A 12536-nucleotide genomic window follows, 5' to 3' on the forward strand; every position below is an offset into this window, starting at 1 on the left:
ATCCACCCCAGTAAACCTTCGACCCCTTAAACCCCCAAGGCGGAGGCAAAATAGATAGTGAAGATAGGCAATTACAGTCCCATCTGATTCGCCTGTGTGGGACAGAGTGCACAACCAATCAGATGTATGGATTCACCGGAAGTGACGTAGTATTGGAGTTTTCTATTTATTTGAGTTTTCGCTAGAACACCGGCTCCAAAGCTTTTATTTCTGCTTTTTCAAATAAAGATAGGAAGAGAATGAAGAAAAATTAATAGTAAATTAGAAAGTTGCTTAAAATTGCTTGCTCTATCTGAATCATGAAAAAAATAAAATTGGGCTTACTATCCCTTTAACCACTATCACTACAACACATAAGATCATCCATATTTGGATATTTGATGTGTCCTGTGTAAGTTTAAAACTATTAGTCTTGAGACGAGCATAATAGAATGTCGAGGATCCGCAGTTCCTGATTTAGCGCGGAGAACGAAGAGGAGCTATATTATCACAATGAGAAGTCTAAGCAGTCTGTAATGGGCACACGAATTGTACCGTGTATTGGGCAAATATTTTTTGCATTGGAAGGACACTACACTGGGCACTTGAACGTGATCGGTGTTTTTGCTAGAAGTAATATTAAAGAAGTCGAATTATATTCCTAATCGTGTGCGCTCACAAACCGTGCGCGCACCGCGTTTAACTATGTATTCTGCGCAAAGGACAAGTCAGTGCCTAGGGGCATGTTTCACAACGTAGCGAGGGCAGTTCTTAATATTATACGGAGCTTTTTGTTTTGCACACGCCACCGAACCTTCCCCCTCCCACTTCTATTAAAAAAATATATTCATTTGCATTGGATTTCTAAACTAATAGCGACAAATGGCTAAATGAGCGCATGCTCCGTGGTACGGTTATCGTGTCGCACAGGTAGCAGCTGGTACTGCATCTTGAAGTGGAAAAAAAAATGGAAAATGCTACCCGCCCTCATTGTTTGAGCAAAGACCAATAAGGAGGCGGATATGTCTCCCCCTCTTTCTTTAGAGATGAAACCAATCAGCAGGCGAGAAGCCGGTTAGACGCTCCGCCCACTAATCTATATTAAAGGTACTGGTGCCGCGTGAGGCTTTCACTGGCAGCCACTATAAAAAAATAAAAAGCCATCTTTGCATTGTTCCCGCACCAGCCTTCTTACCTTCGTCTCCCGGGATCTACCTGTACTTTATTTTATTTTTTTTATATACATATAAATAGATTATTTTACTACATCGACAATGTCAGACACAGTAGTGGACGCCAGTGTGGAGAAGACCACCAAGGTATTTGGGTGACTGGTGGGGTATTTTTTAAATAGCATCTTTGTGCATAGTGGTTCTTCTGCGCTACCTCGGCGGCAACTGTATCCTTTTGTTTCTATTTTCAGCTACTGTTCATCCTCTTGCACCTGATGTATCCATTAATGTATACTTTTTAGTGAGTTTCCTTAATGCCCCCGAGTGATGATGAGTTATCTAAAGCAGCACAATATATCGGGTATCCAGAGGTGGTCTTGTTATATAGTGTAATTTGAGGAGATCATTGCATCTGTTTTACCATATCAAAAAGGTAGCCGGCGTACCTGTCAATCAATATGATTAGGATAGGTGTTATTTGTTATTTATTTACGATGTGCTTATACAGGATGGCGTCTGTGTCTCCTTTGACAGCTACATCCTAATGTCCGCAGCATTCAATCGCACGGTTTAAAACGGTAGCTAAGTAGCTAAAAGACGTTCTGGTGACAGGATTCGTACATCCTGCCTCAAACTCCTTACCCAAAACTTTCTAGCGACAGCAGTTCCCCTTCGCTATGTTCTTGCACATCTTTGAATTTGGGAAAGCTGTGTTGAAATCTAGCGCTTCGCTGGGTTCAATGTTAACTATTCGCCCCGTGCTGGTTTTCCTCTTTGTTTTAAGCGCACACTGGGCTAAATCATTTATCACTTGTCCAGTTTTAAAATAAACTGAAGCTTCATAGACAGACTTAATACCATTGTTGGTATTTCTTGCAGTGCTATAAACTGGCACTACGGTGGTAAAGCTAACACTTGGCAGCTTGGCTCCTTCAGCTGTGTGTGAGGGTAAAAACCTTACCTATTGCACTTTCCACTTATCATTGCTCGTGATTTAGGGTGCACTGACCTCCTGTCTTGACATAAAATTAAGGTGCACTGAGAGGAAGTGGGCTAGGGGATTATCATTGTGACCCTTCGTTACCGGTGAGACCATAAAATGCTGTGCTGACAACCGACACTGACTTTCACAGCGTGTTAGCAACTGTCTTCCGATCATATACTGGTATTCATATGCGTTGTATAGGAAGGGATACTAGAACATGTCGTACAATGTACAAGAATTTACAGCTTTTTGACTGCCTAATGTTTATTACACTTTAAAACCTTTCCGACTAGTAGTCACCTCCAGGCACCTATGTATTGTGCGGAAGAGAAGTAATAACAACAGATGCTGTCTAGATCAAATAGCCGATTGATGTTATGCAAAACAATTGCATTAGTTGTCATAGATGTGTATGCAGTATGTTCTATGAGCATCGGTATGGATTGTACTGCTGTTTATAGAGATCGCCCTATTAATCCCTTCTGGTACCAAAGATTGAGCTATTTGCTGAAATTATATCGGCTCACTCGGGAATATCCCCTAGCAACCTAACATCAGATACTGCTTGCACGGTACTGGCTTTCTCATGCATGCCGCTGTCAAATTCCTGGCTATAGTTAGCTTTGCAGCTCCTTCTATAGATACTACATAAATGATGCGCCGTAAAGGGGAAATACTTTTTATCCCCCGACACAGACAGTGAGGGCATAGGGATACCCACTCTCCTAAATGAGCGCGAACTGATCCGGAGTCGGCACTCCCCAATCCGGAGTCAGTCTAGCCCCCTAGCGGACCTTTTAAGTCCTGCAGTGTGGGGGCTTCGAAGGGCTAATGAGACCCCAGGTGTGCGGGTGAGATGAGTTATGGGGAGGGGGCTAACACTTGTTTGTGCTATGCATGGGTCCCTACTACGTCCGCCTGCTGCAGTCCCGGGGGACGCTAGATCTACAGAGAGTATGGCAGGGGGTGACAGATGGCAACCGGATTAAGACTTTAAGGCAGAGCCTTTAATTAGGAGGTGGGGAAGGTTAATTACTGGCTCCGATGATGCTGAAATGTCTACCTGTTCAGCATAATTGCACGCCTCCTGCTACACTTTATTATGCGCTGACCATAGAGCTATATCATGATCTCGTCTTCGTTATGCACTTTGCTGCAATAATTTAGTTCCTATAACGTTATCTCAAATCACGTTATGAAGTTTAAATGAAATTCAATTTAGCATATTATTAACACTATAATTATGGTGGTATCATCATTCTATCTACGTCCCCTTGTTCCTTCTTGTTTGTTCACCTCCCCCGCAGCTTGAAACCTTGCGCGTCAGATTCGCCTGTGTTGCTTCGCACTTCCCTCTGGGAGTTGTAGTTTCTGTAATCCTTCTCCGGGCGTGTCTGTATAGTGAGTGATAGGGTAATAAATTGCCTTGTGAACTACAAATTCCATGAGTCCTTTCACTGTGTTATGGCTCAGGGGTGGTTGCTATCTTTGCCGAATGGCTTTTTAAGGAGGTGGGTGGTGCTAAAGCTTGCATGCTAACCAATCAGATAAAGTTGACACTGGCGCCAGGTTTAAAATACACTTTGACGCATGTTTCTTGGTTAGATTTGGGAGTTATATCATTTTTATTTGTACTAAGGGCTTAAGTAATGTCTAAATTACTCTTAATTTGATAATTTGTATATTTTTATGGGGAACCTATTTGTTTGATCTATTTTAGAGTGGCATAATTGATCCTGCACTTTACGGGAACTATTTTAAAAAAATTTTTTTTAATTAAGCAGATGTTAGTGTTCCCTGTTTTCACAAACCTATTTTGTATGTGCTGTACATACAAAAAAATTACTTAGATTGTTATGCTTGTCATTTTTGGTATTGAGGTAATAGGTATTTGATATATATATATATATATATATATATATATATATATATATATATATATATATATATATATATATATATATTTATTTTTCATTAAAATTATGGTGGAGATAAAAGCATGATTACAATTTTCATGATCACAAAAGTAAATCAATACAAATTATTGCACGTGTGTGTGTGTTCTCCCTAGGACCTTTTTGGCGGATGCACCACCTGGCTAAAATCTTAGCCAATATTAAAGCTAAAAATTAGCTAATTTTAAAAATGTTAATTTTTTATTGCACAAGTTAATATTACATACATTTGCTAAATTATGCAATTAATTTGTGCTTTGGATTGCAGTAAATGATATAATATTAGAAAATATTACACTGCCCCAGCCCAGCAAATTCAATTTGCCACCCAGCTGGCAACATTTTCTGTAGAGAACACTGTTTAGTGAGCAGTAGTCTATAACCCGTTTCATGTTATGTCAAGCTGTATGGTACCCCACCCCCCAAAAGAAAAAAGGGAAATTCTTCAAGACAAACTTGGTCTTTTCTCTGTATTCATATGCTTACACATACACAACTTATTTAAGCAGTTATATTCCAATGTGTCTGTGCACTAGAACATCAGTTCATGATTGCACTAAATGCATATTGTATAAGCAAAATTTGATTACTGCGTCTGATATAGTTTATAACTGCTAAAACATGCTGTGTATATTTGCCAATAATAGTCTTTCATACAGATTACAATATTAAGATCAATGCTTCTGTCAGTCAAGTTTTATTGAGCTATAATGTCGCCTGTTCCTAATAAAGATTTTTATCAGATTCATTTTATTTTCTTGTCGTCTTTTCAATATTTCCAGTATCTGCAGCCTATAGATAACAAGCTTGTCCCACTTGCTATTTAATCTGAGGTGGGGCTATTCTTAAATTTACATTGTCATGTCTTATCTTATTTAGGGCTTGAAAGCAAAAGAAAAGGATCTAGTAGAAGAAACAGAAAACGGAAAGGATAAACCAGCTAATGGTAAAGCTGTAAGTAATTTTATTTACCCATTTCTTAATATACTGCATACCTGTCCTCTGCCAAGACACATGTCTAAATTTTTTTGTTAGTCTGCACTTGGTCTGCTGCTCACAAAGCTAATGTGACATTTAGTCTTTTATTTTTTTTGATCTGAGAGTATTTCAATTATTTGTATAAAAAATGTTACTATGCTTAAATTCTTTATAGTTGTTAATTTAAAAAAACAAAAAAAACAACATAGGAGCAGTTTAGTATTTGAGTATTGGTTGATATGCATTACAGTATATCTATTTTTTGCTTTTTTTTTTTTAAAAAAAAAAAAACTTTTTTAAACATTTTTGAAACCTTGCTCTTTGACTTATGAAAGCTATGGATACATTGCATTTTCATTTTATCAGTTTTACAAAACTGCAATAACAAGCTTGAAAAGCATTAACCCTTATGCAAATAAAACGGTTGCTTTTCTCGCTTTTTCCTCCCTTCTGATTTAAATGCAAAAATTACCTTTTTTTTTTTTTCTTCAGGAAAATGATGAGAATGAAGAGCAGGAAGGAGAAAATGAAGTTGATGAGGAAGAAGTGGACGATGACGACGACGAAGTAGATGGTAAATGGTTGTTTGATAAGGAGTTCTGAATGCTACAGGATTCTTAAAGGGACAGTCAACACCAGAATTTTTGTTGTTTAAAAACCGAGTTTTGCATAACCAACACATATAATAGTACACGTTTTACCTCTGTAATTACCTTGTATTTAAGCCTCTGCAAACTGCCCCCTTATTTCAGTTCTTTTGACAGACTTGCATTTTTAGCCAATCAGTTCTGGCTCCTAGGTAACTTCACGTGCGTGAGCTCAATGTTATCTATATGAAACACATGAACTTAACACCCTCTAGTGGTGAAAAAAATGTGTAAATGCATTCAGATTAGAGGCAGTCTTCAAGGTCTAAGAATATCTAGCATATTAACCTCCTAGGTTTAGCTTTCAACTAAGAAAACCAAGAAAACAAAGCAAAATTGGTGAGAAAAGTAAATTGGAAAGTTGTTTAAAATGACATGCCCTATTTGAATCATAAAAGTTATTATTTATTTTTTTTAACTTGACTGTCCCTTTTATTTATTTATATTTTTATATATATATATATATATATATATATATATATATATATATATATATACTTTTTTTTTTATATAAACTTTATTTTTGTAGATTTATTAGATGTTTGCTCACATAAAGGGAAAATAAACAGTTCTTCTTTTAAAAACAAATTTGTTAAAGTAAACATACAGATTGTGTAAAAAAAAAAAAAAAAAAGAAATACTCAGTGTAGCTCTGCTCTCAGCGTGATAAGAAAGCTGATATGTTTGAAACTTAGGTTACGTTCTGACTGATCTGGGCATGAGCAAATCTATCTTCCTGTTATCTAGGCTATTCACTCATGAGCAAATCTATCTTCCTGTTATCTAGGCTATTCACTTTATAGTAAACCAGCTCATGTATTTTTAGAAGTTTTATGATATCACACTAGATAAACCGTCCTGTAGAGATGGCCTCCTCCTTGTAGGGCTGTGACAGGAAGTAATGGACACTGCACAAATGTAGTGAAAATTAAAGCTAAAATCCATTTAAAATGATGAATAATACTTATTGCAATGTTTTCTATTAAATGGACACTAAACCCATTTTTTTTATTTAATGATTTAGATAGAGTATGCAATTTTAAGCAACTTTTTAAATTTACTCCTATTTTTCTTTGTTCTCTTGCTATCTTTATTTAAAAAGCAGGAATGTAAAGCTTAAGAGCCGGCCCATTTTTGGTTGAGAACCTGGGTTATGCTTGCTTATTGGTTTGCTAAATGTAGCTACCAATAAGCAAGCGCTATCCATGGTGCTGAACATAAAATGGGCTGGCTCCTAAAGCTTTAAATTCCTGATTTTTAAATAAAGATGGCAAGAGAACGAGAAAAAAAATAGGAGTCTTTCACTGGCACATAATAGAGACTTGATATTAAAGGGGCATGAAACTCAATTTTCTGTTGTGATTCATACAGAGCATACTTTTTTTTTTCTATTTACTTCTGTTAACAAATTTCTTAGTTCTCACAGTATTTTTTGTTGAATTGATATCTAGATAAATAGCGTGCACGTTTCTGGAACAGTACATGACATGAAATAAAGCTGCCTCATACTGTGCTTGCAAATGTAGAACATGGTTATAAAACTGTTACTTATATTGCTCCAATCACCTGCACACTCCTTCACCTTCCTAACTGCTTTTCAACAAAGGTTACCAAGAGAACACAGTAGATTTGAATTTATTTTAATTGTACACTATCTGAATCATGTAAGACTTTGGTGTGGTTTATGTCCCTTTAAGGCCATATGGTGATGTAACATCTCTAGGTTGTACAATGACATGATACTTATACACTTACTAGGCACTAGAAATATCTTAGACCAGCTTATCCTATCTGTATGAACATTTTGTTACCTAATGTCCCCTTTTTGATTTCATGTAGGAGATGAAGAGGAGGAGGAAGATGATGATGAAGGTGAAGGCAAGAGAGCAGCTGAAGATGACGAAGTAAGTCATTCTAGTCTGATGTGCCTGTATTCCCTATAAAGGAATTGTAATCTCCTTGAAGTGAATAATTCTAAGATTACACATATTATTATGTTCCACAGCTGTCACATTATAGTGCGTGTGCAGTGGAATGTTTTACTCCATAGTCTTCAGTGTACACCCTCATATTAGGGACCATGAAGTAAACACTTAAAGGGACATTAAACACTAAATTCATCTTAGATAGAATAGTATATTTAAAGCAAAGACTGTGTTACATTATGTAATTTAGAAAATTACATTTTCTAAATGTTGAAGAAATTTAGAATAAAGTTTCCTTCTCTGATGAGGCAGATTGGGGACAGCTATAAAATGTCTGGAATCGTCCGTTTTTAACAGGAATTGGAAATAACTCAATTTTTAGAGATAAAATACAGGAAAAGTGGACAAAATAAATTATATTAAGAGTTTTTTTTTATTACACATAAACATTTTATGGTATAATCTCATTGTTTAATGCCCCTTTAAAGAGACTGTAAAGTAAAAAATAACACACCCTATATATATATCTCGAAAGAGGGAACAGCACTCCATGAGATAGAACAGAAGCTGGAATGACTTCCATGCATGTTCATTTTTATTGTAACTCCTCAGGATGCGCGTTCTTTTTACACACTATGCCCCTTCACAGAGAAAAAATATCCTGAAGCATATGAGTCTGACCCTGCCCAATGACAGTCTAGCGGCGAAATACCAGGCAATTCCTCTCTGAACACGGGAAGCAACAACCCCAGACGATCATTCTCTCTCTTTGACATATATATATAAAAAAGTAAGAGAAAAAAAAAGCAGATGAAGCAGATGAGTTAATCCAGCACAAACTAAATTGCAAACCAAATCTAATGATAGAATGAGTCTATAAAGAATCACAGGAAGCTGCGGATTCCAACCAGAGAGAGCTTTATTGGTAAATAACTATCTCTGTATATCACATAAATCAAATATTAATGTATATAGAACAAAAAATGTATAAAGAAATCCAAAAACCCTAGGAAAAATCAGGCCTGATATAACCAAAATATACCGGTGTATATATACTAGAAGTTAAGGACCTAGACCAAATCTCACCTCTATTAAGCGGTAAGAATAAATCATCAAGCAAGTGAACAAAATAGTATCAACATACAGTAACAAAATATCAGCAGAATCTCAATATGCAACATATAGCAGCAACTATAACTTGTGATCAAAAGCCCAGCAACATATATATGCCAGTTTGACGTAACACAGCTGAAATGTAATAGCACATAGTCACTGTAGCTGAATGGTTAGTTAAAGCAGTGTGTTAATAGCCAACGTTAGGCTTATCTTCACTTCAAAGGCAGCTTGTCATAACATTGATAGCAAATGGTGCACAGTCATTTAAAGCAAAAGCCGATGTTAAGCACACTATTTTTGCGGCACTTCAAAGCGACTTGTTATAGCGATATTTGCTCACAGACTAAACAGCGGTGATATGATCATAGTGAAACAAGCACAGTTATAACAAACGATTCAGCAAAGCGTCCTTATTAAATAGGTAAAAGAGACCAGGATCGTAGGCTTAAAGCCCACAGCTCACCAAACCAGGCTCAACGTCTCCCGCTCACCAGACCAGGCTAGTGTGTCTTCCGCGGTATTGCTGCCACAATGATGAGAGCTGTCCTTCTGTCTCCGTAAAAACCACTTTGCAGGTATACTCCAGCTGTACCATAAGACCGGCCAAACTTTTCCCAGGTGTCCCAATGCTTGAGAAAGCCCAATTTGAATTATCAGAGGGCGAAACGCTCGTTGCGTGAAGGTGACGCCTCTAAGAAGGTGAGACGTTGAACGTGAACCTGGGAAAAGTTTGGCCGGTCTTATGGTACAGCTGGAGTATACCTGCAAAGTGGTTTTTACGGAGACGGAAGGACAGCTCTCATCATTGTGGCAGCAATACCGCGGAAGACACACTAGCCTGGTCTGGTGAGCGGGAGACGTTGAGCCTGGTTTGGTGAGCTGTGGGCTTTAAGCCTTCGATCCTGGTCTCTTTTACCTATTTAATAAGGACGCTTTGCTGAATCGCTTGTTCCAACTGTGCTTGCTTCACTATGATCATATCACCGCTGTTTAGTCTGTGAGCAAATATCGCTATAACAAGTCGCTTTGAAGTGCCGCAAAAATAGTGTGCTTAACATCGGCTTTTGCTTTAAATGACTGTGCACCATTTGCTATCAATGTTATGACAAGCTGCCTTTGAAGTGAAGATAAGCCTAACGTTGGCTATTAACACACTGCTTTAACTAACCATTCAGCTACAGTGACTATGTGCTATTACATTTCAGCTGTGTTACGTCAAACTGGCATATATATGTTGCTGGGCTTTTGATCACAAGTTATAGTTGCTGCTATATGTTGCATATTGAGATTCTGCTGATATTTTGTTACTGTATGTTGATACTATTTTGTTCACTTGCTTGATGATTTATTCTTACCGCTTAATAGAGGTGAGATTTGGTCTAGGTCCTTAACTTCTAGTATATATACACCGGTATATTTTGGTTATATCAGGCCTGATTTTTCCTAGGGTTTTTGGATTTCTTTATACATTTTCTGTTCTATATACATTAATATTTGATTTATGTGATATACAGAGATAGTTATTTACCAATAAAGCTCTCTCTGGTTGGAATCCGCAGCTTCCTGTGATTCTTTATAGACTCATTCTATCATTAGATTTGGTTTGCAATTTAGTTTGTGCTGGATTAACTCATCTGCTTTTTTTCTTACTTTTTCTTATTAATAGATTTATGAGTTCCGTGCACTGGTTCATCTGCAAATACTTTGTCAGTCAGGTGTTCCATTACTAATCACCAAAATATCCTTTGGAGCGGGTTCTATTAGTATATGTATATATGTGTATGTGTATATATATATATATATATATATATATATATATATATATGTATGTGTGTGTGTATATATATATACATACATACATACATACATACACACACTTTTGGGAGCTAGCCGGTTATTAGTGGCTGCACATGAATGCCTCTTATCATTGGCTCACCAATGTGTTCAGGTAGCTCCCAGTAGTGCATTGCTGCTTCAACAAAGAATACCAAGAGAATGATGTACATTTGATAGTTATTTTAATACTCTGTATGAATAATACAATTTACAAAAAAAGTGGATTCTATGTCCCTTTAACTGTGTTTTATCTTGTAACTTTACATTGTAATGAACACACACCTGGTTTGTGCACTATGCTTATTATGTGATCATTTTAATAATTGAAGAAAACACTACATATATTTTGTGTATTGCAGGCAAATAGTTTCCACCATAATCTTAAACTGGGTCCGGGCCAGAATAGATTATAACAATGTGAGCTTGAACTAAAAAAAAATAAAAAATATTTTCTTAAAGAATTGTGTATACAGTATGTGGATATATAATGTGTGTGTACCACAGCAGAACACATTTAGGAATGTTTCTCTTGACCATTTTCATGTGTTTCTTTAGGATGAAGAATATGTTGTCACAAAGAAGCAGAAAACTGATGACGACGATGATTAGAGCAAGAGCCGTCCCCTGTCAAAAAATAATTCTTATATATGACCCTTCGCCGCCTCCTCCCAACATGCTAAATATATGGTCACTAAAACTGTGTCCGTCCCATTCCTACACACAGGGTCCCGTGGCCCCCTCCTCCGTCCGCACAGGAGACAGCGTCTTAGACGCCATTTACAATGTCCTGGGTGCAACACAGCATTTTTTTTTTCAAAATGCTGACCTGACTCTCCATACGAGAGTTAACCCATACACTGCCAGAGCAGGCTACATCATTAGTAGCTCTCTTGGGTCCTGAAAAGGTTTAGGGGGTGATATTCACAGCAAGAAGGGTTATTTTGTTTCCTTTTTTAAAACACTTAACTGGGAAACAAGGCTCTAGGAAGGGGGTCCTCCTTTTGCATTTTTTATTTACATTTTATATTTTTGTACATATTGGTATACAGCTGTCCTCTTTTCTGTACCAGGGATAAAGCTGACAGGGTGTGGGGGCTTATAAAAAAAAAAAATTACACACCATTTTTTTTCCCTACTTTAATTGCTATTTGTATTGTTATGCGGATAAAACCCCAATGTGTTTGTTTTTTTCTTTTGGGGGGAGGGGGCGGTGAGAGAGGTGGAGTAAGACAGGGCTGTTTCTTCTCCCAGGGCAATGTATGGAGAAGTCTTTACAGAAAAAAAAGTTGTTACAAAAAACCCTAAATAAATAAGACAAAATCCCTGTATAAGAAAAAAAAAATATTCTGATCATTCCAGTAACTCTTTATTTTAATTTTATTTTTTTAGCATATTTTTAGCTGTACTTTAGATGGGTTTGGATGAGAAAAATGGCCAAAGATTTAATATTTTTTTTTTTTTGTTCTGTCTTTGAAGTTGCTGTTTATTTTGTCATTTCTTGGCCTGGCTGGATGTGTGTGCAGTATTGTCAATAAAACTGCAATTTTATTTTGCAGGCTTTTCTTTTGTTCTAACAGTGGTGTTTTGTCTCTGTTTTATTTTCTAGGTAAAAGTGCCTACTATCTAAAGAGCTTAAAGCTTTGTAAATTTCAGGATTAGAAAAGTCACTTTTAAAATATTATATTAAAACACATAGTTTTAAATATATATTACTTTCAATTCAAACTTACTTTGAGATGAAAATCAAGCCTCTAACATGTTTAAAAGATATCATTTTATTCCCTGTGACGTCTCAAACGACAGCTCAAAAATACGGTTTGTCTGACACACTCTGAAAATCCAGATCTATTCCTTCAATTTATCATATGTAAATGAACCTAGTGCGCACCCCTAACGCATGTGCCGTTCACCTCATGCATTATTTAAACACGGGAGATTACGTG

General features: G+C 36.7%; 1 protein-coding gene across 1 annotated transcript; it reads left to right on the plus strand.

Annotated features, from left to right (window-relative positions):
• Window positions 1-1095: 1095 nt before the first annotated feature.
• PTMA (prothymosin alpha) lies at window positions 1096-12167 on the plus strand. The gene is made up of 5 exons (XM_053710301.1): window positions 1096-1298; window positions 4971-5045; window positions 5562-5643; window positions 7556-7620; window positions 11149-12167. The coding sequence occupies exons 1-5, from the start codon at window positions 1254-1256 to the stop codon at window positions 11200-11202; spliced, it is 321 nt and encodes a 106-aa protein (XP_053566276.1). The 5' UTR covers window positions 1096-1253; the 3' UTR covers window positions 11203-12167.
• The last annotated feature ends 369 nt before the right edge of the window (window positions 12168-12536 follow it).

The sequence above is a fragment of the Bombina bombina genome, chromosome 4 (genome assembly GCF_027579735.1).
Source record: "Bombina bombina isolate aBomBom1 chromosome 4, aBomBom1.pri, whole genome shotgun sequence".
NCBI classification, from domain to species: Eukaryota; Metazoa; Chordata; class Amphibia; order Anura; family Bombinatoridae; genus Bombina; species Bombina bombina.